A 27,421-nucleotide genomic window follows, 5' to 3' on the forward strand; every position below is an offset into this window, starting at 1 on the left:
ATCCGTCTTCCCCTATCCCCATTATTTACATGTTAAGATAGCCTCGCTTAGTGCTGTTTCGCATTACGCTCTACTTCGATGGAACGTATCCCCCGCGTTAAGCGGGGTCTTACTGTACTAACTAAAAAAAAAAAGAATAGTTACGCTGTTTAGTAGTAAAAAATTATATTTTGATTAAATTATATTATATATTAACATTATAACATTCCAAAGTTTTACAAAATGCACTAGAAAAAACTGAGAACTAGTAAGAACAATTTTAAGAACTATAGCAGAAATGAAGGAGTCAAGGCGGAACATTAGAACAGTCAGATTGAATCTTTTTGCTGCTGCTAGAGTGATGGACCATGAGGAGAACAAAAATGATTCAGTATTTCTTAATTTTTGCTTAAAAAAAGATTCTTAAAATTTTTTTACTGGTTTTCAATTTTTTCTATTGCATTTTGTAAAACTTTTGAAGGTTATATGTTTAGTATTTAATGTAACTGCATTGCATATTATATATATATATATATATATATATGTGCAAGATATAAGATATGAAAATCAAAATTATAACTTAAATTAGCAATATCCCATAATTCTTCATTTTAATGTGTATATCTTCACCCTTTTTTGTTTTAAAGGTAGATATTGCTTATAATAGTTCTCCTGGACTGCCTTTGAAAATTAATCAGTTCAATTTCATGTTTGCATATGTAATCCTACAATGCAACAGCTCTTATAAAATCACAAATGAAAATTTCAGCGACTCTATATGTATTGGTGTTGCTAGATGATTACTTTCTTGCTTTCCTCTTGCCCTGCTGGCACATCATTTCACTGCTCTGTTTTGCCATTTTCTAAAGATGTGAACAGCTGTACAAAAGTTTGGCATGTATGTCACATCCATAATGATGCTGTGTAATTAAAAATATGTACTGCAAGAATTAAGTGTGCAAAAATAAATTGTGTCTTGTAGTCTTCAGCTATGTTTGTCCGTAAATGTCATCTTTTGTATCTATGCTGCCCTCTTCTAATCACCAAGATACTTACAGAATTTAATTTGTATAAAATGAAAAAAAAAAAAAAAAACATCAACTTAAAAACCTCCTCAAGGAACCATTAAATATAAATAAAATAAGTGACAAAATTAATAAATTGTTACAAACATTACACTGATTCTTGTTGTTTAACTTTCCCATTAATCTCAAGTTATCAAGACAAAAACTTCTGAAACTCTACAAGATGAGGTAAAGTTTTCTAGAACAGCAAAAATAAAACAAAAGCTTAAATTAAGTATTGATTAATTTTGCTCATTAGTACAAATTATCCTTGGAACTACACAGATAAAATTGTCTGAATTTGAAAAAATGATTTAGAAATGAAGCTTCATATACTTTGTATGCTTTTGATACAATAGAGTTTAAAATATATTTTTCAGTAATATCGCTCCATAATATCACTATTAGAGGGGGAGGAGCAAAAGTGTTTCCCTTAAATCATATTGACCATTACCTTAATGTTATATTGACCATTACCTTCATATGTTTCATTTGAAATTAAAATTATTATTAAGAAAATTTACATATATTCACTAACATATTTCAAATTTTGATGCCTTCTTTTTGTAGTGTATGTCAGTGGTATTCAGACTGTGGCTGAAGAAAATTTATAGTGAGTCACAGGTGCATAAAATTGGTATATAACTAAGGGATGATGCTCTGATTGGGGTTGCAAAATCATTTTTGGGGTTGTTTACATTTTTATGAGGTTATCTTGCCACAAAATTTGAATACCACTCATGTATATCATTATTTATCTTAAAGAGTAGAATTTCTGTTTTATTGTAATTTTAAAGAAAATTAAAATTTTGAACTATGGCTTAATGATAAATATTCAGTACAGGAATACCTGAAATAGTGCAGCTTCACTCAGTGCGGACCTCACTGTAGTGCTGTTACTAATTTGAATAATAAATTCATTCAGTACTTTTTACGCTTTTATTATTTTCCAATAATTTTAGTTAAATACTTAAATATGTTTGTTCAACAAAATTTGATAGGAATGAATTCTTGTACTATATTTTTTTAGTGTGATGATCTCATTGGACTAGTATGGCCTTAGCACAGTTTAATGAAATCACATGTTATAGTTGATTTGATTGATGTTTGTGATTGTAGCTTTTTTGTAATATGGGGTCACTTGAAATCTATTTTTTCAAGAAATTAGTAAATGGGAAAGGGACCCTCAAATTCTGTTTTTCATGAGCCCTTCGATTGAAACCTTATGCAATAATTTAGGCCTTCTTTCTTTTGCATGCTTTTTCTTAATCCAATGTTTGATTTCAACAGGGCTTTAATTAGCATTCAGTTAGTGTACGAATTATTGTACTACATATTTAAAATTGCTTGTCTAAATCTATTAACTATGAATAGATATTTTTATCCTAATTGTGATAAAACTTTGTCACCACTCAATATATCATGTAAGTGTGAGTTAGAATGATCTGAGTTAATTCTTACCTCTTCTGAAATAAAAGTCACTACAACATCAGCAAAGATGAAATAAATTGAATGTTATATTGACCATTACCTTTTAATTAAAGGCATAACTAACTGAGGAAAATTAAATTCTGTCTTACTAAAATCTAGCACTTCAGGCATGAAAACAAGACAATGCCATTTAATGACTTGAAGACACAGTAATAATTTTGGAAGAACATGTTTCAGATGGAGCAAAATTGCAATGCTTAAATATATTCTCAACATATAAGTATATACTTAGGTTCTGCTCATATATACTCATATATATAAGACTCGTATAGACTTAGGTTTCGTGTGATTTTAGGATAAAGCAAACTATTAGATTACATCCAGAATGTTTCAAATCAAGTAGTAAAATAAAGAATTGGTATTTTTTAACACAACTAATGAAAGTACATAGCACTCATTTAATTAGTAACAGACCAGAATCTGTTAATGCTAAAAGGGGAAAGAAACTGAAATGTGAATTTCTTCATTAGAATTAATTTCTTGGGTAAGGTCAGATATCATATTCTGCCTACTATATGTAACATAATAAGTACAGTAATAAAATTATTATTAAAAATATTTCAAAGACTTTTTTAGAGAATATGATTTTATTCTTTCTAGTTTATTTAGTACCAAGCAAGAGGAGAAACGGATCAACCGTCAAAACAAACGCCAGAGAAAATCAGAAAAAAAATCTAGTGATGACAGTTCACCTAAAAAAGTAAAGGTGTGTATTTCTTTAAAAAATCCACCATACTTTTAAATTAAGCTGTTTAGGATCATGAAAATGTGAGCAACAGCAACTTCTAAATGAATTATTTTTTTATTTTTAATTTCTATCATTTTAAAATTAGTTTTATATAGATGCATTTATTTATATCTTGGAGCCATCACAAGAAAAACTACTCAGTGTTCATCTTCAGCAGAATTTTTTTTTTTTTGGAAGGGGGAATGAAAGTTAAAATTTTTAAATGATGTTAAAAATGTAAGAATAATATCATGAAATTTAAGTTTTCTTAAGTCATTTTGTTTAATGCTGTAAACAGTATAAATACCTTTATTTGGTTCTGAGATTTGTCTTCAATTGCTATATATTATACTGTTATTTAATTACAAACAAAAAGTAAGAAATTTAGAACCAAATGAACCAAGACATGAAAGAGTGAAAATCAAAAATAATAAAATCCCAAATTTCCCCCCAAAATATGTAAAAAAATCAACCAGTAGTCATCAAACCAGTGGAAATACAAAAATAGCGAAAATATTTAGGAAGAGGAATGCAATTAATATCTGATACAGTGTTATTTGGAGGAGGTATATCAGATTTAATTGAACCCTTCTGCTCTTGGATAACCACTGTATTTCTGTTAATTCAAAATTAGCTAATGAAGCATTCTAAATTATTTAATTATAACAGTTCACCTGAAAATTCTGAATCCTTCCTCTACAGAGAGGAATTCTGAAAATGAAATAGAATTATACAAAAATAAATCCATATGTAATCAATTCAATGTCCAATAAAGTAAAATATTAATTATTAGACATATTTTACTGAAATAAATGCAAATAAAATGCAGTAATATAAAATATACATAAAAATTAACAAAGAACTGGAATCAGAACTTACCATTAGGCAAAAGATTGAAATTCGAAAGTAGACATCAGTGGTTGTCAGTTTGCATCATTGGCAAAACTAATTTGCTATGGCAAGTTAGAAACTACCCAAAAGGTGAATTAAAGGCAGTAGTTTTTAAATTTTTTTAAATTTGGAAAGTAAATGGTGAGAAAAATGGAAAAAAGAAACAAAGATTAGAAAAGAATAGTGTCTTTTCCAACCTTTGTTTCTTTTGTGCAGTAATACAAATATATACATAAATATACATCATGAGACTCATGATAACTTAGAATAAAGAAATAACTTAGAACTTAGAATTTTTCTGAAATTTCATGCCAATTTTTTTCCATATTTTGATTCTATGACTCAAATTATGCCTAAATATTAAATTTTGTAAAATTTGGTTCGAAATTTACAAAGAAATTAAAAAATTTATCTTGCCGTATTTTTTTCAGTTTTCGCCAAGAATAATTTACTTGGCGAACTTCTTATTTTATAGCAACCTATTTTTATTTTCTTTTTTTCATTGTAGATGAGCAGGAAAAAAGTTTCAAATAATTTTTAACAAAGTGCATAAATCACATTTTTGTTAATAACCAATGTGGCAAATTTCAAAACACGCTAAATTGTAAATTCATGTATATCTTAGGAAATACTGAATAAAAAAAACTCAAATTTTTTGCAGGTATGCTTAGAAATGCATCTACTTAAAGACAATGGTAAAAATTTTATAGGTTATAATCCCAATTTTTTTTCGAAAAATTTATTTAAAATATTTAAAAATACAAATGTAAAAAATAAGTCATAAAAAATGTGCGAACTATATTTGGATTAAGCCTAAATTCCGAATTCTTGTAAAAAATACTAGTGTGATTTTTACAAAACTTGGCAGTTTGGCATAATTTGAGTCGTAGAATCGAAATAAGGAAAAAAATTGGCTTTCAGAAAAAGTCCGATTTTATGTCAAAATACCTCTATTAGAGCAATGCTATGTATAAATCTAATACATATCCTTGAAGTGGCTCTTTCGGCACCTGAAAAACACAAGTTAAATTTCGTCAATCGGCCCAGTAGAATGGGAGATATAGAACCGCCTCCCCTTTTTTTGGGTGCAGTGTACCTTTTTTCGTAAGCTATTTTATTTTTTGATCCTGTACAATGTCTAGATTTCCTGTAGCTGTATGTTTATGTTGTTCAACCACATATGGTAGAAATCTTTCTTCACTACATTATCAAGTTGCAGAAAAACTTCTTGATGGTTGGCAATATTACTACTCATTTTTTTTTTTTTTTTTTTTTTTTTTTTTTTTTTTTTTGTTGTACTTGAAGTAGACAATTATTTTAGACTCTATTGCTGGAAATTTTGTTGAGCTTGTTAAAAGACTTCTGTTTTTATAATTTTTTGTCAACAAATCTGGACCTTTCCTGTCACAAACTTCTATTCCTGTCACAAACAATCTATTGTCTTATTGTAATGTCCAGGTTTTCAACAATTTTTCATTTAAAATTAATGTATGAACCCTATAACATAGCTGCCAACTTTCTTGGTTTTTCATTACATCTCCCAGTTTTCTGATATATCATTGAATCTCCTAATTCTACATTTTTAGCCTTTACTAAGGAAAATGTTTTCCAGCAATAAATGAAATATATTGAACTATTGAAATGTGCTGAGTTGTGAAAATTCTGTCCTTTGTAGCAATTTTTGGCATAATTTTTTGTCATAAAATTTTATGTGATTTGGATTTTTTAATCTGCTCTAGACATTTGTAGATTTTATAAAATTCAGCCATATATTTGTATTTGATTTTATTTTACATCGGTACATTATTAAGTAACAAAAGTTTATTTCAGTATGAAGGTGTAAGAAATTTGCAAAATGAAATTAAAACTTAGATTATCTAATTAAATATTGATATATTGTATGTCAAAAATTTCATTAAATTGTTAAGTAACCTGAATGTCGCCCAAACATTAATGTAGTTAAGGAGCCTACTGTGGTATCGAAGGGCCCGGGTTCGAATCCCGGATAAGACATGGATGTTTGTAAATGTATAGTGTCTGTATGGCCACTCTAAATATGTGGCGAGCCGAAAGTCCTCTCGTGCAGTTTGTTGGAAGGGGAGAGGGATGGGAGATATCTGGGGTGCTCTCTCGCAAAATTGTGGTGGAAAAATAGAAGTCCAACCTCTCTTTAGAGAAGGCTCTCGCAACCATGAGTCCATGTAATATGGACATGACAACAACAACAAGTAACCTGAATCAAGCATTGTAAACATAATTTTAATTTAGAATGCTTTTAAAATGGCATTTCCATGTAATATTAAAAAACTGTGTAAACATTTAGCTTTTCATAATTCAAAAATGGCAACTTATGCTATCATCCAAGAACTTTAGTGCAAATTTTGTAAATAATTTTGTTATTATTTTTTAAATTTTTGCCTAGGCCATATTTTGATAGGATACATGATTTTCAGTTTTCCCTTTATTACTTACTCTTAATTGTTCAGTTGCTCTGGATGGTATGATTATTAGCAAACTGTTAGGCTTTGGTTTAAATCCTGGAAATGACATAAATGTGTGTATGTGGTTAAGTAGTTAAGACCACTTAGTACTAGGAGTTTTGTCCCGGCCTTAATTCCAGATGAGCAGACTGACTGCATGGTTGGTTTTTGTAGTGTTCTTCATATGTAACAATACGAATCAGAAAGTCCTCCATGAAGGCAGATAGCCCTTGTGTACTTTGCGATAATCCAGTAATCTAACCTTAACTATGATTATTCATGAAATCAACCCGTGGTGTATACGACAGATGTAGAAGTAAACTTAATAACAGGGTTATTGTTGAAATGCTGATTAAATAGAAACAAAAATGTATGTTTGAAAATAGCCATTAAACAATGTATTGTCATTATTTATAAATTATATTTAATCTGGAAAGCAAGAGGAAAAATTTCTTGTAAAAGGAAAGTGTGTTTCTTGTTCTGGATATAAAAGGAAAAATTTCTTGAGTATGTTTGAATAGCTAAACTATTAAATTTGCATTCAGTCAGTCATGAGTAATAATTTTTATTAGTCAGTTCTAGTGATCATCAAACAAAATTTGCTATTACATCTGCAAGTTTTTTGAGTTTTCCTTCATAAGTAACAATAATAACAATATTTTATTAATAAATAGTTAAAAACTAAATATGATTATATAGTTATGCTATAAATATTCCAAAGCATTATTTTTTATATAATATTGATCATGAAAACGTGCAGATTATTTATTCATTTACTTAATTTATTTTCTCATTTAATCTATTTTTCCTTTTCAGAATGAAGATACTGTATAGCAAAAATTTCTATCTTCTGTGTTACAGAATTGCATTTTAATGTATATAGTTAATCATTCAGAATAAACATATTTTACTTTTTGCGATATGAATTTTTTTAGTATCTATTTTAATTACGTGAATTTCATTTATTGAAATTATAGAACAATCTTCGTTTTGTTACTTTTCCCATAAATAAATAAAATAATTTTGTATACATATAACAGATTTTCTCAAATGAAGTTTACAGCTTCATGTTTGAGTAACATAAAAGCTACAAGAGACAAGTTTATTTTTCAGGGTAAATTTTTTAAAAGTTAATAATAATGATTTGAGCCCAGTAATCAGACTGCCTCAGTATGTGCATTATTAGCTGCTTTCCTGTATCTACTATAAAATGTGCAGCCTATAGCTACTATAGTTCAGCTGTCTTAGTCGCAACCATAAGTACAAACACACATGCTCCATTTGGACTAATGTATTCTCAAATTAGGATGGATGAAACCATGTCATAGAGATTTTTCCATTTTTTACTTTTTCCTTGTTTATTTACATGGCATTCAAAGGGCACAGACATAAGAAAAGAAAATTACTTTTAAGTAATTTAAGCTGATATGCTGGAAACCTATTGACCCGTTTCCTTCTTTTACTACAAAAAGAATACTTAAGTTTACTTTCATGATTTTTATGACCTTATCTTTGAAATTAAGCATAAAATATGGATCATTCATATAAAATTCTTAAATTATTTTTTAAAAATTAAACATTCTCGGCTTCTGAGCTTCTTGAAAAACCAGTGTGAATCTTGGCATTTATGTCTGTAAATATTTAAAAAAAAAAAAAAAAAAAAAAGTGTGAAAGACGATGATAGCACCATCCGATGGCATGGGGACTTTCCCTTCATTAGTAATATCAGGGTTTGTACGGTCCTTAAGAGTCCTTAATTTTGGCCAAAATCAGCAGATGGTCCTTAATTTTAATCATGTGAAATTTCTGTCTGTTTTTACGACTTCCATTTTGAGTGTGAATTAGCAGTTTGGAAGTATATTTTTGGCGATTCACTGATAAATATGGTTATTTGAATGGATTATGATTTGTTCCTATTTCTAATGTAAATGGTGGGATACTCGAGTTTCTGAGCAAGAAGTGAAACATGTATTTCGAAATTATTTCGCTTTTCTAATGAAGGGCCCTTAAACAATTTTCCGCTTTTGGGGATGTGAATTCTTTTATTGAACGAATCTAATTTTGGCGATTTATCAACATTTTGGCGATTTTTAAGATCAGTTTCTATAGAAAATTTTAAATTCTTAGAGCTGGGAATTTTTTGACGATTTTTTTAAACATTCTAACATTGATAAATTTCATTAAAATAATGGTATTATATTGAAATTACATTTAAAAAGTAACATATTAATTTAAAAATATCTTTTCAATTTTTTCATGATAAGAGCTTTCTCATGTAATTGTCTCAGAGTGTTCCGAATTCTCAGAATATGCATCAGTTTTCTCTATAAAATTAATTAATTAATTTCACACTTTTTTTTCGTCTGAATTTTTTTTTTTTTTTTTTTTTTTTTCCCAAAATATTTCTGGCTGTTTGCTGTTACAAAACTGGTAGGGGTAATTTTTCTTTGGGACATTAGACATTGCAACTTGGAAAGCTTAGAAGGATTTGAAGGGAAGATTTATAGACCCACGATTCCATAAGATTTTAAGATTTTAGAAAAATTTGACAAAATTAAAAATGTCGCTATGGTATTAACACGTAATGGATGTATTTTACAGAAAGTTTGCAATGAATTTCTTACTTTTTGGATAACATCTGGAAGAACAATGAAAACATAATATTTGAATGTTTTACTTCTGATAGTAGAATCTTTTTCTTAACATGCTTATCTTCCCTTTATTTTCTCTACTTTTGACGAGACACAAGTATGGAAAATATTAAAAATGCTTCTAATCTTATCACATAGACAGGCATTATAGAAAGGAATTTTTTGATTAACAAAGAACTTGAAAACTGGCAATTTAAAACCTTCATCTAATATGTCTTAATGCATCATACATTGGTCTGACACTAGGCATTTTCCCACCTAGTGCAATCATGTGGAATATTAAACCTCTCTGTGTAGATCCTAAATTTTGCTGACTAGTGCCTTTCTAAATTCTGCTTCCAGTGCCTGCTCTAAATTCTAAAAGTTTTGCCATTTCTACATTTTGTTGCTGGGTGTGTCACTAAATTCTAAAAATTCTGCCACACCAGCTCTGTAACCGCCCCTTACTATATATATTTCATATCTCTTGTGAATAACTAACTAATATTACTAAAGAAATAAAATTATCAGCTTTTTCTATACATTTTAAATGCATTTAGTTTTTTTAGAATAACAGAAATATTTAATTAAATCTAAAAATTCTAAAATGAAAAGAAAATATAGAAAAAAGAAACTGAATATATAAAATTATTCTTCAAAGATATGTACAGTTATTATTATGTAAATTCCCCAGTTGTTTACAATTTCAGCTTTTACTGTAATTTCCCATTTGTATTTTTCCCCCAGAATGGGAATCACCTACACATTTTTTAAACTGAGGTGTTTGAAGTGTAAGACGAGTGTGTTTCTGACTTCCACTTACTCCTTGCATTAGTTCCTGCCGGCTCTGATAATTTGTAATTATTCGTCTTTGCATTACTGCTGCTGACATTTGAATTTGTTATGACAGTAGAGTTACTGAGCCAGCTTAAAATTAAATTGTATAGTCTTTGACCACTAGTCCACATTTTTTTTTGTTTGAATTTGATTGTTCTTCTTTAATTACATCACTCCAAACTTTAATTGATTTGGTTAGCATAAGAACATACCTTTAAATTCTTTTTAAATAAGAGGCTTATTTAAACCTTTGTCTGACTTTGTAATTACTTTGAGACATAGTGATAATTTTTCTCACGTCTGTTGGGAGTTTTTGAACTATTTAGCTTTTACCAGATCAAGTAAACCCTTATAGGTACATTGTGGAGAGGTTGACAATTTAGGAGATGAAGAACACAGAAACTAATGAGAACATTGGTTTGCATATTGAGAGAAATTTCTAATTCTTAGTAAACATGCTTAAAGAGAAGGAAATCTATATAAATTAGCCAAAATGTCTGGCCAGGCTTCGAATTAAAAAGAAGCATAAATATTTTGTTGAGTGTTGTTGCTATAAAACATAAATGTTTTGTAGCTTTTAATGTATAATTATCCTAATATCATTGAAGAATCAATGACATAAATTGCATGCATTTTAAAGTGTGAAATTTTATTAGATTGTGATTTTAATAGGGACTTTTAACAGTATTGTTAAAAAAATAAGTAAAATTTAATAGTGGTCATGTAAATCCATAATGACTAAGGTTATCTAACTATCTAATTTAATTTATAACTAACTGCTTACCCTTAAAAATTGTCTGTGCATACTGAAGTGATTTATTGCCTTTCATTATTTCTTAGTGTGGTACAAGGTAAAACACAAAAATGTAAAAATTCATGTAAAGTTTATTCTAGTGAGACCTAAAATAATACAAAGCAGCTTAGTGTCACCTCTGGTGCTTTAGTGGCTTATTGGAACCTTAAAGTATATTAACTGGATTACATCCCCTGGAACTGTACACGGAGCTACGACACCTTAAAGTATATTAACTAGGTTTTAATCCTTGGAACTCTACAAGGAGCTACGACACTAACTGCAACAGACAGAGCCCAACTAACTTTAAAAACTAGCTAACCATGCCCACATCAGGCCTTTCAGTTTTGTTCTGGTCTGCAGGTCTCTCTTTAGGCAAGCTTGACATAAAATCTACCCGGCTATTTACTAAACCTCTAGATTGAGCAAGTAATGAGACATAAAAAAAAAAAAAAAAAAAAAAAAAAAAAAAAAAATCCAACATGAAGCTATAACTATTAGTAAAACGTAAATAAAATATCACTTATCTTCTTTCAAATATGCTGAACTATTATAAGTGTTAAATATTTAATGCTGTTTGACAAATTTCATAAAGTATATTTTATACTCAAACTTACTAATAATTATGAGTTATATTTAATAATAATGCATCCTACTTAGGGATCTATTTTATTTTTTGGATGGTATTACAAAAGGGAATTTCAGGCATAGATAATATTTTTAATTGAATTTATTAATTTGATATTTGCTCATAGGTCCTTAATTTTTTCATTAATGGCCCTTAAAAGTACTTAATTTCCATGTGCAGAAATATGTATGAAATTTCTAATAATATAAATTCCCTTTTTCCAGTGAAGAGAGAACTTTCACATGACGTCTCACCTTGTGGCACGTAACCAACGTCCCTTTTGGATGATTCTATGTGTTTGGACAGAATGTTTGCCAATGTTGCATTCAAGTCAAACTATATAAAATGTCAGTTGTCTGTACTATATAAATGTTATTAAAGTATCTTTACTTAATAAATATAAGGCAATATTTTTTTTTTAAATAAAAACCATAAAAACAACCTTGAAGCCAGCTAGTTCACTTGGGCTGGACTACAGGAAAAACTATCAGTATCTAGTAATCTTTAACTGCTCTGCCAGTGGTGGAAACTGCTTAAATTAGAAACCATGTTTTTAGTCTCTAATTTACTTTGATTTGCAGACAATTAAAATATTATATGCTCAGGCTCAAAAGGCAGAGTTTTGGTTTTGTTAATGCATTGTTTTAAAACTACTAAACTGTAGTGCAAATAAACAGCCAGTTACATTTGCTATTAATGTATTTACTTAGTTTTTCATGAAAACTGAGCTAAAGACAGTATGATTATCTCCTTTCATTATTCACCCTGGGAAGATTAAACAAGTAAAAAGTAATTAAATGATATTAAGTTTATCTGACATTCTGAAGTGCAAAAGCAATTCTTTGGTTAAACGTCTGAGAATTGATCAGATAAATTTCATCTTATATTTTTTAGTTAGAAACTGTTATTTCAAAAGCATTGTATTGTTTAATAATGAGTCCTTCCACTAGTGAATAACCACTTCGCAGAGCAATTGTGTCCTGAAAGTATGTGACTCAGTCATCTCACACGTTCTCCAGATTTGTTTTCATGTGATTATTTTCAGTTTCCAAAAACTTAAGTGTCTTTTCAAAGGAAAGTTTTATCTGACATGGGAGAATTAAAAGAAATGTGGCAAAAACAGATTTTTAAAAGCTTTCTGTTTAATTACTTGTATTTGCTTTAGAACAGGAAGTTGCATCAGTGCAAAATTCAGCACCATTTCTATTTTTTAATACTCTGATTATTTAATTGCTAAAACTTCTAAAATTATATATTAAAGCTTCTTGAAAATTTTTGACTGAATTGTTTTGAACTTAAAATTTGAAGGTCAATAAAAGTGATTCACTTTTTCCATGAAAGCAAAAATCCTATGTGTGGTATACCTATATCGAAGTGCATAGTTTAAAGTTAAGTATTTAACAAAATAAACTAAAGCTTTAAGAGTTTGATAGTTTTGATTGTATCTCATCTTTTGGTAAAAATATATGAAATATAAATTTTTATATTAGATTTTTTAAGAAGAGTGTTTCAGATAGCTAGTTTTTCTCATATTACAGATAATTTTAAAAAAATATTGTCTTAATTTTTAAGACAACATTTTTAACTTTTTTTTTTTTTTTTTGTAATAATTTTTAAGACTAGCAACTGGGTCTTAAAAATTATCATAATTATATGATTTAGAATATTTTTGCCCAATATTAAGATTGTATCACATGGTAGGGGAGAATAAATTCTACATTCTATTGAACAGGAATGTTTGAAAGATGCTTTATTATTTGGTAAGTACATTTTAACTCAACTGTTTGTTCTCTGTATTTTATTTTAAGCTTAATTTACAGTTAAAATATCTAGAAATTGTAAAGCAGTTTCCCTGAAAGATACAACTAAAGTTTTAAGGGAATTTGATGAGAATACGAAATTTGTGTGAATAATAACTATCAAAAAAATGAATATTCTTGTGTCTTTGTCGAAAACAAATATTTCTTAAAGAAGGAAATTAGAGGAAAGAACTACAGTTTTCAATAAAGCTGCTTCAAAGTATTTGCCTTTTCAAGGTGAAAATATCTAGATTTTCAAACCATGTTCTGCTGGAGCTTTTTGGTCAATTTAGTGGTTCATGTGTTCCAGTAAATTGGACAGTGCTAAAGAAAAGACCTAAGAAATAACACTACATATGAGTATGATGGGTGGCCATTTTTCAGCTGAATGGCTGTATAAATTTAAATTACATCATAGAATGACATATTATATATAAGCGGAGAATACACATATATTTCAGCCTAATTTATTGAAAATTCAAGAATTTATTCAAAGGAAGTATATGGATATCAGCTAAAGACATTTTCAGTATTGATAAAGCAGTCTTTCCTTTCATCTGATACCTTCAGTATGGCTAGCTTCAAAAGATATTCAGTATCATGGTCCAAATTGCTTCCTTATTTTACTCTGGCCAAATACTGATGAAATGGAAGATGATACCATTAGTACCAGCCCAGATTCACAGACTGGCTGTTACAGGCTCACAACTCATCCATCCATCACAAAGACTGCTATTATGTTATTCTTTCATCCTGAGATATTGCATCCGAAAGCAAAGAACAAAGTTATTGTCAACTATATTAAAGCTATTGTCAACTATATTAAAGCTCTCTTTTCTACTTCCTAAGTCAGCATTCACTCGCAGTCTTAAAACAATTGCAATTGATGAATATATAGCTTCTTTCATTTCTGTCATACAAAATCTAAACTGTAGGGAGAAGAATATGTGTGCGTCTATGAATTTGTCTGCAGGTGTTCAGCTTGCTTGCTTTGCTATACTTGTTTAATTCGTATGCCATTTTCATATAAAGTTGTAAAGGTAGAATATTTATGAAAAATCTTTATACTATTTTGCTTGATATAGCAAAATTTAGAGGCATATCAATGAAATTCTGCCTATAACAACACTAATAAACCAGCATGTGAATATTTCCTAAGAGCGAGCCCACCATCGGTACAATTAGTACAGTCCCTAAACACTGCTAGTTTGACCTGGGTCAGATTGCAGGTGGACACACTGGCTGCATGAGCATTTTCGAGGTTTTCCATTGTGAAACATGGATATGAGCTAATTTCCTTCAAAAGTCCTCCATGATGACAATCCTATCCTTAGGCAGATAACCCTCGAGTGCTTTGCCTAAATCAAATATAAGGTTGAATTGTGATCACTGCATGTGAATTGTGATCGCCAGCGTGTCTGTCAGGAGAGATTTTGATTAGGATTTCTCTTCAAGTATGAGTTCCCTCTGAATTGAAGCCTTTTGGTACATAAGCAATGTATATTGCTTGTGTACCATGAAGAAAAGCATATATCATAACAAATTAGTATATAATGAGAACCAGATGATTCCAATTTTACCCATACATACTGCAAATTGAACCAGATTCTTTTTGCATGTTCTCTTTCTGTGCTCAAGTGCTTTGCTTTTTTATACTCATTACTTTGCAAGCAGGTATACTAAATTGATATATCTGCAATAAATGTGTGAAGGTATTCTCTGACGATTCTCATTCATTTCATGAGAAACAGAAAAATGTAGGAAAGAACGAAAATATTGCCTTCTTTCAAAGTTCTTTTTTCTATTTGTCAAGGGCTGTTAGTCTTGAAACGGCATTTTGCATTAAATCACTTTGAATGTCTGAATCACTTTTCAAATTGTTGCCACCAAATATTATCGTTCTGTATTACATTTAAAGAAACTAATAATGAAGAATATACATGAATAAATGTATGTATGTCTCTCACATTGTGAAAAAGCAATAGTACCTAGAGTCTTCAAATTATGAATAACATAGTCCTCTACGGAAGCATGGGCACCTGGAAGCCGGAATTTGGAATTTATTTTACAGTCTGTTTCATAGTTCTATATTTATGTATATTTATTGTATAGTTTTTTTTATATTTATAGTCAACAATTTCAAAGCGAGCAGTGGCAACACTGTAGGAAATAAAATATTTTTATCTCCAGCACCTGGATGCGAAGGTGCGTTGTCAAGAATGAACAGAGATTTTTCTTGGCAAATTGTTTTTCAAATGTTTTTGTACGAATTCATTTTGGAACCAGGTTTTAAAAATTTCTGAATTCATCCATGCTTTTTTTATGTGTGTAATATAGGAACATTGATTCCTGACTTTTTAGTTTTTTAAAAGCTCTAGGTTTCTTAGAATTTCCTATTAACATCAACCTAAGTTTGTGATCGCCGGTTGCATTGCAAATTGATGACTCGTTCTTTGCTTTTCTTTTATTCCGGCTCAGCGGCTTCTTTTTTAATGCAAGTGCTTTTGCAGTGAATATCTTATAATATAAACCCGTGTCATCGCAGTTGTATAACTGCTCCCAGAAATTTCCTCTTTTTCTGTAAGCTTGAAAAAATGGTCTTTGAACACAGGTGCAGCCTCTTTATCAGCATATAATGCTTCCCCACTTACAGTAATTTGGCGAACGCCGAATCGTTTTTTCCAGCGATCTAACCATGTATCACTAGCAGTAAACTGAATCGTGTCCTTCTGTTTGTCGCTTAAATTCCAAAACCTTTTTCTGCAATATTGGCCCACAGGGTCCTTTTCCTCTTAAGTGTTCATGCCACAAAAATACAGCTTTTTCAACTTCTTTATCAACAACTTTTCTACCTTTCAGCATGGCTTTTCTTACTTTTATTCCCCTTTCACTGGTTTGCGCAGCACGCCACTTTTCAATTTCTACTCGATTTTTTCCAAGTTTGAACTACATGAACTACATAAGCATAACTATTACATGTATATATTTCCTGTTCTATATTCATGAACTGTCATTTGTCACGGAACATTTAAAGTTATAACCGTCAGCTTATTCTACTTTTTGTTTAAAATATGTTGCGTTTATCTCTCCAAATTTCGTTTTGCTTATAATATTTCTTATGTCAAAGATCATTCGAAATATTTCATAATTCGTAGAAATCAGTCAGTTTTGACTCAGGTGTTGATACCATGCTCCTGGAACAAACTTAAACATAACGTGTGTCCCAAAATTCATGCAAGATTTAAACTTGAGCCATTTCTGCGATAAAGGGTTGGCAACGAAAAAAAAAAAAAAAAAAAGCGTGACATCTGACTGTTCAGGTTCATTAAAAATGGAGCGTTTAACACATTTTCATTGTTGATAAATATTTAAAAAATAATGAATATTTGGCGGCTACAGTTAGCAATTTTCGTGCAAAACACGGCCGGAATTAACTTCCTCAGCTGTGAAGAGATTAATTAAAAATTTAGAGAGACTGTATTAATTAGTGATCTGAGATACTCTGGCAGTTCTTCAAGAAATTGTTCAACATAAAACATGGAAGCAGTTCGAGAGAGTATTGCTGATAGTATAAGAACATTAATTTAGTATCCTGGTCAAGAGTTGGACATTTTGAGAAGCTCTCTATAGTGTATTCTATCGAACGATTTGCATGTTGCTACTTACAAAGTTCGGTTAACTTAAGAATTGAAACCTATTGGCTATGCATAACAAAGTTCGTTGAATGGCTTATGAAACAATAAGTGGCTGCTGATTTTTTGAACAAAATCATCATCAGCTATAAGGCTCATTTACATTTTGATGGCTTGGTTAATTGACAAAGTTGTCCCATTTGGGGTTCAAAAAATCCACGAATGAATGTCGAGAAACGAATGTATCCACAATGGGTCACTGTTTGGTCTGAAGTTCGTGCTGAAGGCATCATTGGGCTATTCTTATTTGAAAATGCGGCTGTCAGGCAATAACACTTAATAGTGCTCGCTATCGCGGCATGAGAAGCCCGTTTTTTATGCCTAAATTGCAAGATATCGGTGTTTACGACATGTGGTTTAAACAAGACGGTGCCACATGCCATGTAGCTTGAGAAACAATTCAATTACTTCTTGAACCACTTCCTGGTCGTGTAATTTTCCGTTCTGGTGATCAGAATTGGACGCCCGACATCATGCGATATAAAGCCGTTGGATGTTTTCTTTGGAAATTTTTGAAGTTTTATGCTAACAAGCCCACGACCACTCACGCCTTGAAGAGGAAAATTGAGCGTTGTTCCAATGAAATTTAGCCCTATTATGCAAAACGGTCATGGGAAATTTCAACAATTTCGTATGTGTATGTTCCAGCTAAGCCGTGGAGACCATTTACCCAATATGCTACTCCATACGTAACCTCATACCGTATACTTTATGAATCAGTAAAAAAAGTACGATTTTTTAATTATACACCTCTGTCTTCTATCAAAATTACTTCTTGCGTGAATTTTGGAACGCCCCTTACGTAAGCGACTATTCTGTTATTGGGTTGCAGATGCGTTTAAACTGGCTCTCGTCGAGTATTCTCATGTCGTAGTATTAATGCAATAAATACAAGCTTCTTCATATATAAGCTGAATTCGTTGGATCATCATTTTGGTTGGTTTGGTTTGGTTTATTTAATTATGGCAAAGCACACTAGGGCTATGTGCCTAAGGGGAGGGATGCCTTCGTGGAGGACTTTCTAAGGGTAACTGGCTCGTATACACTTTATACATAGGGAAAAACACCCATGCAGCCAACCCGTTCGCGGGATTCGAACCTCGGACCGTACTACCAGTGTTCAGCGACTTTACCGCTGGGCCGCTGGTGGGCCTAATCATTATTTTGAAAGCTCAGCCGCATTCTGCATAGTGAACAGTTTATGATATTACACGGCAGGAGTTATAAGTCAAGTTTATGAACAATACGTATGGAGCGACAAGAATTCCATTGAAGACATCCTAATATAGATTTCTAAGCTTTTTCTGTACATAAGAAAATGAAGAATTGGAAGGAAAAAAAAAACAACAACGGGAAACCTAAGAGGATGAGTCCTTATTTTTGCAGCTTTAGGCGAGACTTGTAATTGAAAGAAGACACTTGCAAATATGTGCTTTCAAATTTAAGCAAGGCAAGTTAAAATACTATAATCAAACTGGCTTGTTCTTGCAATGAAAATTAGATTGGTTTGAGTATGTTCATTTGGGTAGTTATATGACTTTAAAAATATTTTAAATCAGATTTTAATCATTCTACTCATTTAAAGCATTTACATAAATCTTGATGGAACTGAGTGTAAGGAAATTTTCAAATATGACAAAAATTAAATTTTGAATAGTTTTCTTTTTGTTGCAGCATGGGTAATTCATCAGTCTCTAGAAGCAGCGTTGCAGCCCATATTTCTACTTTTAAGAATGGGAAACAGAGACAGATTAGTTCAGACTGAAAAATGAAGAAAAATGCATGTTTTGGAAGCTCTTTCTGCTACAATCATACATCTACAAATTTGCTGTTAAAGTTTTCTGTTCATAGTAAACTCTAAGAAATAAATTTAGATAACTTAACGATTTTCTAGTTTTTACATTTCACCAATATGAGCCAGTTTACAAAAAGAGTTAGGTTCATGAGATTGTTTGCTATGAAATAAAAGAGCATGAAGCAGAGTAAAAGTATACAGAGAAACACAGTTTAAATAAATTTAATAACCAGATTTTCAGCAATCAAACGCAAAATAGTTGGAAAATTATTTATAATATAAAATTTACATATTAAACTTTGTTAAAATAAAAATATTTAAGATTTAAGGGTGAAAGGAAACTTTTCTGCTTTAAAAGTGATAAATATGTATAGGCTATTTACGCACTTTTAGGACAATACATGTGCATTATTTATGTTCAAATATTTAAATAAGGAGTACTGATTTAGCTAAAAATATGTTCATTTCAAAGACTGTTCCTGACAGACTCTTCTCTTGAATTAAAAAGAGACATGTTAATTTTCAAGACTAAAGAGAAAGTGCTTTAAAGTTAGCAACATTATTGTAAGTCCTTCGCTAGAACACTGTTCTACAAAGCATTAGGTTATTTCGAAGGAGGAGAGATGAAAAGTGAGCAACATCTTCGCCGGGACTCGAACCACAGGCCTCTCAAATACGCGCCAAGCGTGCTGACCACTACACTAAGAAGGCGAGAGAAATACCTTGTAATATGATTCTCTCTGTCACTAAGTAAATGTTTGCTTATGTAGTAATATTTCTATGCTTATTTCTGACTGAAACTCTACAACTGTAAATAAATTTAGGGAACAAAAAAAATTGCTAGTTTGGTTCCTTAAGTTGCCATTAGATCTTCCTTAAGTGGAATAGCGTTTTAGTTATAAAAATCATTAATAGCCCCTTAAAAATATTTGCCGAATATTATTATGAATTTTTTCCCACATAAAGGCATGGAAGGTTTTTACTTATAATTTTGTGTATAAAAATGAACATTTTCCAAGTTTTACAGTTACTGCAACATTTAGCTAAGAGGGACTGGGTTCACATTCCCACAAATTTCGGTTTTCGGTAATACTGTTGTTCTTATCTGTCTAATAAGAAGTCGTTTAAATTAATTAGCTTTTTTTGAATAAGTTTTCGTTTAAAGTTTCGTTTTTAAGTTATTCTGGATTAATTTGGAAACTCGACTACTTATTATTCCAGCTTGAGCGCTAAAATTGTAGCGCTATTGCTGCACTTTAAAATAACTTGAGAAAAGGGGAATCTCTTATGTACAAATCTAATGATAAATTCCAATTAGGGCAAACAAAAGAGATTTCAAGGATTCCCTTGCCTCTGGAGATGAAATATGAACTGATAATTAAGTATATAAAATGTAAAGTAAGTGCAAAAAACAAAATTTGACACTAATTGATTTTAAGATTCGTTTGCACAAGTAATTTTTGCAATTTTTTTGTCCATAATTTTGTATTTTATCCATTTTGAGTTTCATCTGCATAAGTGAATGCAAATGAATCTCAGAATGGATAAAATACACAATTATGGAAAAATTTATGATGCAAACAAATAACGAAACAAGAGTATTACAATTACAAAAACGAAGGAAATTAAAACAAGGGGGTAACTATGCTTAATATTTAAATTAACATTTATAATGACGGAATTAATTTTGTATGATACTTCACTAAATTTTGGATTCTGAAAAAGTATTAAACATCTTAAGGCATTATGTAAAATATGCTTATATTAATAATTTTTGTCCCATTTTTATTCGTTAATAGTTTAAGATTTAGTTCCTTTATTAAATATGCATACAGAAATTTGTCTTATTTGAATTTTAGCCCAAAGGCGCAATTTGACCAGGAGGGCTATTAATTTCGTTTTGGCACTTTGCGTCGTCCACTATAAAAAGACGTTTCACTTTTCAAATTGTTGACACCAAATATTAGAGCCCTGCATTATATTTAAAGAAATTAAATAATAAAGAATCTGTATGAATGTATGTATGTTTCTCGCACTGAGAGAAAACAACGGCACCTAGAGACATCAAATTTTGAATAACGTAGTCTTCCACTCGATTATGGGCATTTCGAAGTCTAAATTTGGAATTTGTCGTTATTTATTTTACATTTTGTAAACCTTTAACGAATTTTTTATTAACAAACTCAACCATTTCAAAGCGAGCATTGGCAATATTGTACAGGGGAAAAATTATCTACAGAGCGCGAGACTATCTATCGGAAATTCTAAAGATATACTCTTTTTAAATATTTTGAGATATTGCTATTGAATTGAATTTTATAGTTTAAGTGCGAAGAACATGATATTTAATAAATAAAGGTAACACACAAAGCGTTAAAAAAAAGTGTCATTTTAAGCGTAATATAAATCTGTAGGCCTTCAGATTTTTTTAATCATTTTGTCAAAATAAAATCGGTTTTAGCTAAGTAAGAAATGAACATACTGCACCAAATGTCTGCAAGACAAACAGGAGATCCTTTTATTTCAGAATTATATTCACCACGTAGAATTTGGAAGTTATCTCACACAACTTCTCGATTATCATTTTTTAGTTTCTGTTACAAACTAAACTTTAAAGAGCACGTAAGGAGCGCCATCTATTGATGATTTTGTAGAACAGAGAATTCTCCTTGTGTGAAAATGTTCGAAAGGCTGCGAAAAATATCTCAAAAGGCTGTGAATATGACGTTTATTTATATATAGATTATTTTCGATTTCAAAGTAATGTTTTTTATTGTTCGAATGAATTGAATATTTTGATCCATTTTTATGTTGTGTTTCTTTTGAACTAAAGGATGAATTAAAATATACTACAGATATTAGAAGTTTCCGTGTTGACAGATATTTTGTATTTCATCAGAATTAATTAATTTTCATCAGAATTAATTAATTTTCATCAGAATTAATTAGAAAGTACACGACTTTTCAACTGCTAAGAAATAAGATATATTTTAAGGAATATAAATAGGATTCGTGGAAGAAATGAGACTTACTGAGTACATACTTCATAATGAAAATGGTATAGATTTCGCCACAAGAAACAATAAGAAAAAGAAAGAAGATGCTGTTTAGAGTAATTTTAAATAATCACGGAGAATGCACTATCTCGCCTGAATGGTGACAGATATGAGTCCCGCAGTAAACGGCGTGATCTCGAACATCAAAAAGGCATGTTTGGCATCTGTCATGTATGTTCTCCATTAAATTGCTGAGCAGCTTTTGAGAAATACTCTCATCAAGGCATCAGCTAAAGCAATTTTGTGTTTCTGCGTGTTTCGGAAAGGACTATTTCTTTGCTCAATAAATACATCTAACAAGAGCGCCCCGAAATTTAAGTCCGGCGTTCAAGGTCGCCCCCATGCGCTCAATGTCTTCCATTCTTCAGTCTCAGTTGCTTAAACTGCACCTACGTAGACGAACGCATTGCTATCAAGACTGGGCCTACTGTAATATGGAAAAGGCAGACATTACTCAGGAGAATCTCTGTGCAGTACTAATGGGATGTCATCATATCTATACGAAAAATGTGAAGTGATGTTCTGCCATTGTGCGAAACTTGCACTTCTCCATCTTCATATGATGACTCCTCGGCCTTAACAATCAGTTTCACACAGCTTCATGGATGGTAATGGGTTGCCTTCTCTCTCCACACTAGCATCCAAAAGAATCCAACAGAACACAGAACATCCAGTAGAATGTTCGTGAAGCTGAACATTACTTCTGAAGTTCTGGATCATTATGCACAAAGTAGAACACCGCTTCACATCTGTGATCTTCATACTATTTTATCCCAGGTTGACACTTGAGATTAGAATCCCAGGCCATTAATTAGATTAGAATCCCTTAATTATATCTGCCTGGTATTTTATAAATAGAAGACAGTATTAATTATATTACAATCCCTTAATTATTAAGAATTAGGAATTAATTAGATTAATTAGATTGGATCTGCCTGGGATTTTATAATTGAAGAACCTAGGTGAAGTCCTGGGTTATTATAATTTTAAAACAAGCTCTGGGTGAAATGAAATCAAACATGTTAGTTTATTTGACTAAAAATAACTTACAGTTCGAGACGTAACAATCACCGTCTACTTAATGAACTTGAAAATTCAATCCTTTTTATTTTCGGAGAATGAAAGTTTAATTTAAATTTTAAAAATTTAAGTAAATCCCGAGAGATAACGTAGACCTGGTTTTGTAAAAAGCAGTTAATATACAATATGAAGGCAATAGTTCGGATGCAGCAAAAGAACGAATAATACTGTCTTTTGAATTATCAACAATTTTAAAGTTGTTTAAGTGCCGCTAAGCCTATTTTGATGGCGGCCATTGTTTGTTTACATTTGAAACAGTAGAATAGTGGATTTGTTACCAATCTAGAGAAACTTAGCTTCGCAATAACAAAGATAACGCCTTCATTTATTATTGCGAATTAAATTATGCTTAATCCTTTCTGGAATTTTTTCGAGGAAATAAATGTTTAAGATTTACTTCGTAATTTTTAATACTGGTATTTAGAGATTTTATGTATTTTTGCCTTGCCGCGAAGTGAGAAGTGAATTAATTGAATGAGAAATATTCAATCGTCTGTGAAAAACTGTTTCTTTTTTTTTGTTTTGTTTGCTTAATTTCTTTTATACATCGTTCTAGATGTATTTATAGTATTTGAATAGAACATGTGGCAACGATTAGATAATTCTTTAAATGATATAAATTTTGTGCATTCTGAGTTATAATATAAGAAAAACGGGGTGGTTGCATGCTATCTCGACTTCGAAAAGGCCTTTGATAGAGTGTGGCTTGCAGGCCTCCTTCATAAATTGAATAATTTTATGCTTCCAAACAGTTTCATAAAACTCATTAGTTCCTATCTGAAAAACAGGACTTTTCAAGTTCGCTGCGGTGATGCCTTATCTGTCAGAAAAACAATTCATAGCGGGGTCCCGCAAGGGTCCGTTCTTTCCCCCGGCTCTATAATGTTTATATCAATGATTTCCCGCACCCATTTAACACGAAAATACTCAAATACGCTGACAACACTGTAGTACTGACTGAATCCAGAAGTCCCCAGCTCGCTCTTTGTAATTTACAAATGCATCTCAATATGATCAATCACTGGTGCAAGACTTGGAAAATTAAGCTCAACGCCTCTAAATGTTGTATTGTGCTCTATCGGAGATACAAAACAAGATTAAGAGTCAATACTGATATCTACTTAGATAGAACTCTAATCCCTGTAGCTAATTCCTATAAATATTTAGGTGTTTACATAGATAAGTCTCTCAACTTCAAAGATCATATTTCATAAATCTTAAACAAAGCAAATGCAGCCTACATGGCAATTTATCCTATTATCGGCAAAAAATCAAAGCTCAGTCTAAAAATCAAGAAAATGCTTTACATATCTCTAATTCGACCGATCATGCTATATGCAGTGCCGGCCTGGGCAATCGCCAATAAAACTGAGCGCAAAACCTGGATATACTTCAAAATAAAATTCTACGTAGCATTGTGAATGCACCTTGGTACGTGAGAAACTCTATAATTCATAACGACCTGGATATTTCATCTGTGCACAACTTTATACTCATGACAGCTCACGACTTCTTCGAGAAGATGAAGCATAGTCAGTATAACGCAATTAAAAAAATGTTGGATTATGATCCAACAATTGAATACACTGTCAAACGTCCAAAGACAATTCATCACAATTCGTCATGGTGGTAACTTGTAAATTTTAATCTTAAAATTTACTTGAACTCTGAAATTGGACTCTATCCTATTATTTGTGTTGCATCTTATACTTATGTTAATCAAGAAACTTTTTTATTCAAGATTTTTATGTTACTATTTCATTTTTTAAAATTATTTTGTATGAATGTTTACTTTATCGTATGATTCTACGAACTTTTGAACTTTTTACGGCCTATCTAGCTACTGCATACTTCTGAAGGACTTTGAACTCTTATGCCATTCACAGCTTCAAACTGTCTTCGCGCCATTTTCATGATGTCTTACTACTGCTTATCCTGCACTCTTACGAGCTATATTGCGCTCACCATCTGCATTTGCCATACAACTCACTGCACCTGTCTGCAGGCTTCAATTTAATTCCATTGCTTATCACTGCACAATTTTTATGATGAACGCCAACTTTCGCAAGTATTAAGATTTGCCTGCTCACGTAGCTGAATTTTCTTCGTCCACGGGTGTTGGTACTTCCCTAGTACCATTTATTTGAAAATATCTTTGCCTAGTGCACTTTAATGCGATCTACTGGCGAAAACTCTTTAGTAGTTAATGACCAGAAAAAAGTAAGTTATAATATGAACGAAATATAATACTGTTAAGTGAACCTAGTGCCAGAGTGTCGCTATGGTAAACAAATAGAGTGAATTTTAAAGAATGCATTTATTCTATTGTGGTTTATGCGTTGTCGGCGAAGTAGATTTAATACAATCCAATAAGTTTAAATGAAATGCAAGAAAAATGCGTATAATTTAATATTCCGTACAAGGAAGTCATGTGGTGTACACATCAGTTTTTTTAGTAATTAAATAAGAAGCGTAAGAGATTTTTTATGTTCTGCAGCTTCTTTTTCATGATTAGAGAGAAGAGCACGCGAAAGACTTGGGAAACGAATATTAACCTTCATATTCTACAATAGGTATTCCTAACATTTTTCTTGCATCAATCCCTTTGAAAAAAACTCTTATTCATAAATCTCTTTACATTTTTTCTGTATCATATTAAGCATACAACATAATCACAAAACAAATAATTGCTTACAAATAACTTAAAGATAACGGTTACATGAAGAATATAAATAAGAGATATTTGAAAAAAATAGTTCATTAGATGTATGTTTTATCTTTTTTTGTATTATAATTATTATTAATTTTACAAAGTTTTCAGAAACAAAATTTTGAGTTTAATTAATGTGCGTTTGATGCACTAAAGCAATTTGTTTTTAATACTTTGCATAAAATTGCTTGATTTGGTTCTTAAATCACCTCGTTAAAAAATATTCAGTCTATTTCTTGTTTTCCATAGTGAGTTATTGACTTGACTGAAGCCTGCTTCGATTAGGTATGAAGAGGGGAAAATTAATAACCCTGGTTCGGTAACAGCTTTTATTTTGGGATATTTTTCTGGAATGACTTTTACATTCCAAAATTTAGCCTCCCATGTGTTATGAATAAGACTTGTGCTTGAACATCCTTCTTCAGTGTAATCAATTCTTTTTGCATCAAAACATCAATGTCACAGAGGGAACCATACAATCTATAAGCCATGCTGGCACATTTTGCAACTGCCTTGTATATAACAACATATATTCTGAGGCAATACAGTCATTTTCAATAATTGACAATCGCATTATTTGACGTAATGGAATTCTTTTCACTATAGTATTGATATAAAGATTGGAATTTTTTTCAGTTTAACATAAATAACATAAAATTAATATAAACAAGTTAAAATGTCTAACGAAAACCGAAGATAATCGTTCGAACTTCAATGAGATTGATGTCCCTTCCTTGCGGTTTGTTTTGTGTGGTGCTGAACAATGAATATATATCAACCAAGTAACATATACTTTTCTTTGATTAATTTTGTTGCCAAAGGGCTATTAACTTCAAGAAAAAATTTTATCACAGTATTAAAAATGTCTAGAATAGGCTGCAAATAGTTACCCTTGTACAGCTGAGTGTACCTCCTTGTGAAAAAGAAAATTGGGTACTCTTCTGTTTTGAGGACCGTAAAAGAATTGCAGCGAAAATGTATGCGCAAAAGCACCAAATCTAGCAAACGCGCCCATTTAAAAATAGCGCGCTATACGCGCTGGTTTCAGATTGCGTAAGTTTATACAGTTCTATATTTCTTAAGACGCTATTGAAATACTAGTTTAATTTTTAAATCCTTTTTTAACTTTAAATCCTTTTTTGATATCCTATGGATTTAACATTTTGGGAATGGCCCTTGATGAAAATTCCGCAATAGAATTTTGGGTAAAGTGCAGAATCACTCACTGCTTGACGCGTTTTTAAGAATTGCACATACTCGGTATCCATGTGCACATCGACCAATTTTCACTTAAGGGGGACTCATACACCTTAAAACCCATAAGATGTTCGAATAGGTGACTGTTGCAAGAATTGAGATAACTTATTTATTTTAAAAGTAATTACTACCAACTTTTCACAGCTGACTACATAATATAGCTGCTTTCTGAAATAGTAATCAGAAAGTTTGTGTTGTCACAAATATTTTTATAATTTTATCCGCTTTGTGACAACATTTTTCGTCATGTCTCCAACTTGCGCGCACAGTTTAAAACATTCTGTTTCATAATTTAATTCCATATTTAATATATAGCTTTTATAATATTTGGAAACTACTGTGAACCTAAAATTCTAAAAATTTCATGTTAAATTTTTATTTTATTTGGAGTTGAGTTTATAAAATGTATTTTATTAAAAAAATTTGTAAAGGTTTCGTCCATAAAATTTTTCAGTATTAAAATATTCATCAGATTGTTGGTTCAGTTAGAAAATAGTGCCCATATAAAGAAT

At 30.9% G+C, this 27,421-nt stretch overlaps 1 protein-coding gene across 2 annotated transcripts in view; it reads left to right on the forward strand.

Moving 5' to 3' along the window:
- Trm1 (tRNA methyltransferase 1) overlaps positions 1 to 11,912 on the forward strand; it is a 71,338-nt gene extending 59,426 nt beyond the window's left edge. Inside the window, exons 14-15 of one of the 2 annotated variants that reach the window (XM_035350345.2) lie at positions 3,135 to 3,240; positions 11,745 to 11,912. In XM_035350345.2, the coding sequence (XP_035206236.2) occupies positions 3,135 to 3,240; positions 11,745 to 11,747 (109 nt within the window). In that variant the 3' untranslated portion in view covers positions 11,748 to 11,912. Of the gene's footprint in view, positions 1 to 3,134; positions 3,241 to 7,448; positions 7,559 to 11,744 lie in introns of those variants that run through there. The other variant, XM_035350344.2, reaches the window with a different exon arrangement.
- The last annotated feature ends 15,509 nt before the right edge of the window (positions 11,913 to 27,421 follow it).

Source organism: Stegodyphus dumicola, chromosome 9 (assembly GCF_044657685.1).
Source record: "Stegodyphus dumicola isolate Sdum_Otavi_A_Nest chromosome 9, ASM4465768v1".
Taxonomy (NCBI): domain Eukaryota; kingdom Metazoa; phylum Arthropoda; class Arachnida; order Araneae; family Eresidae; genus Stegodyphus; species Stegodyphus dumicola.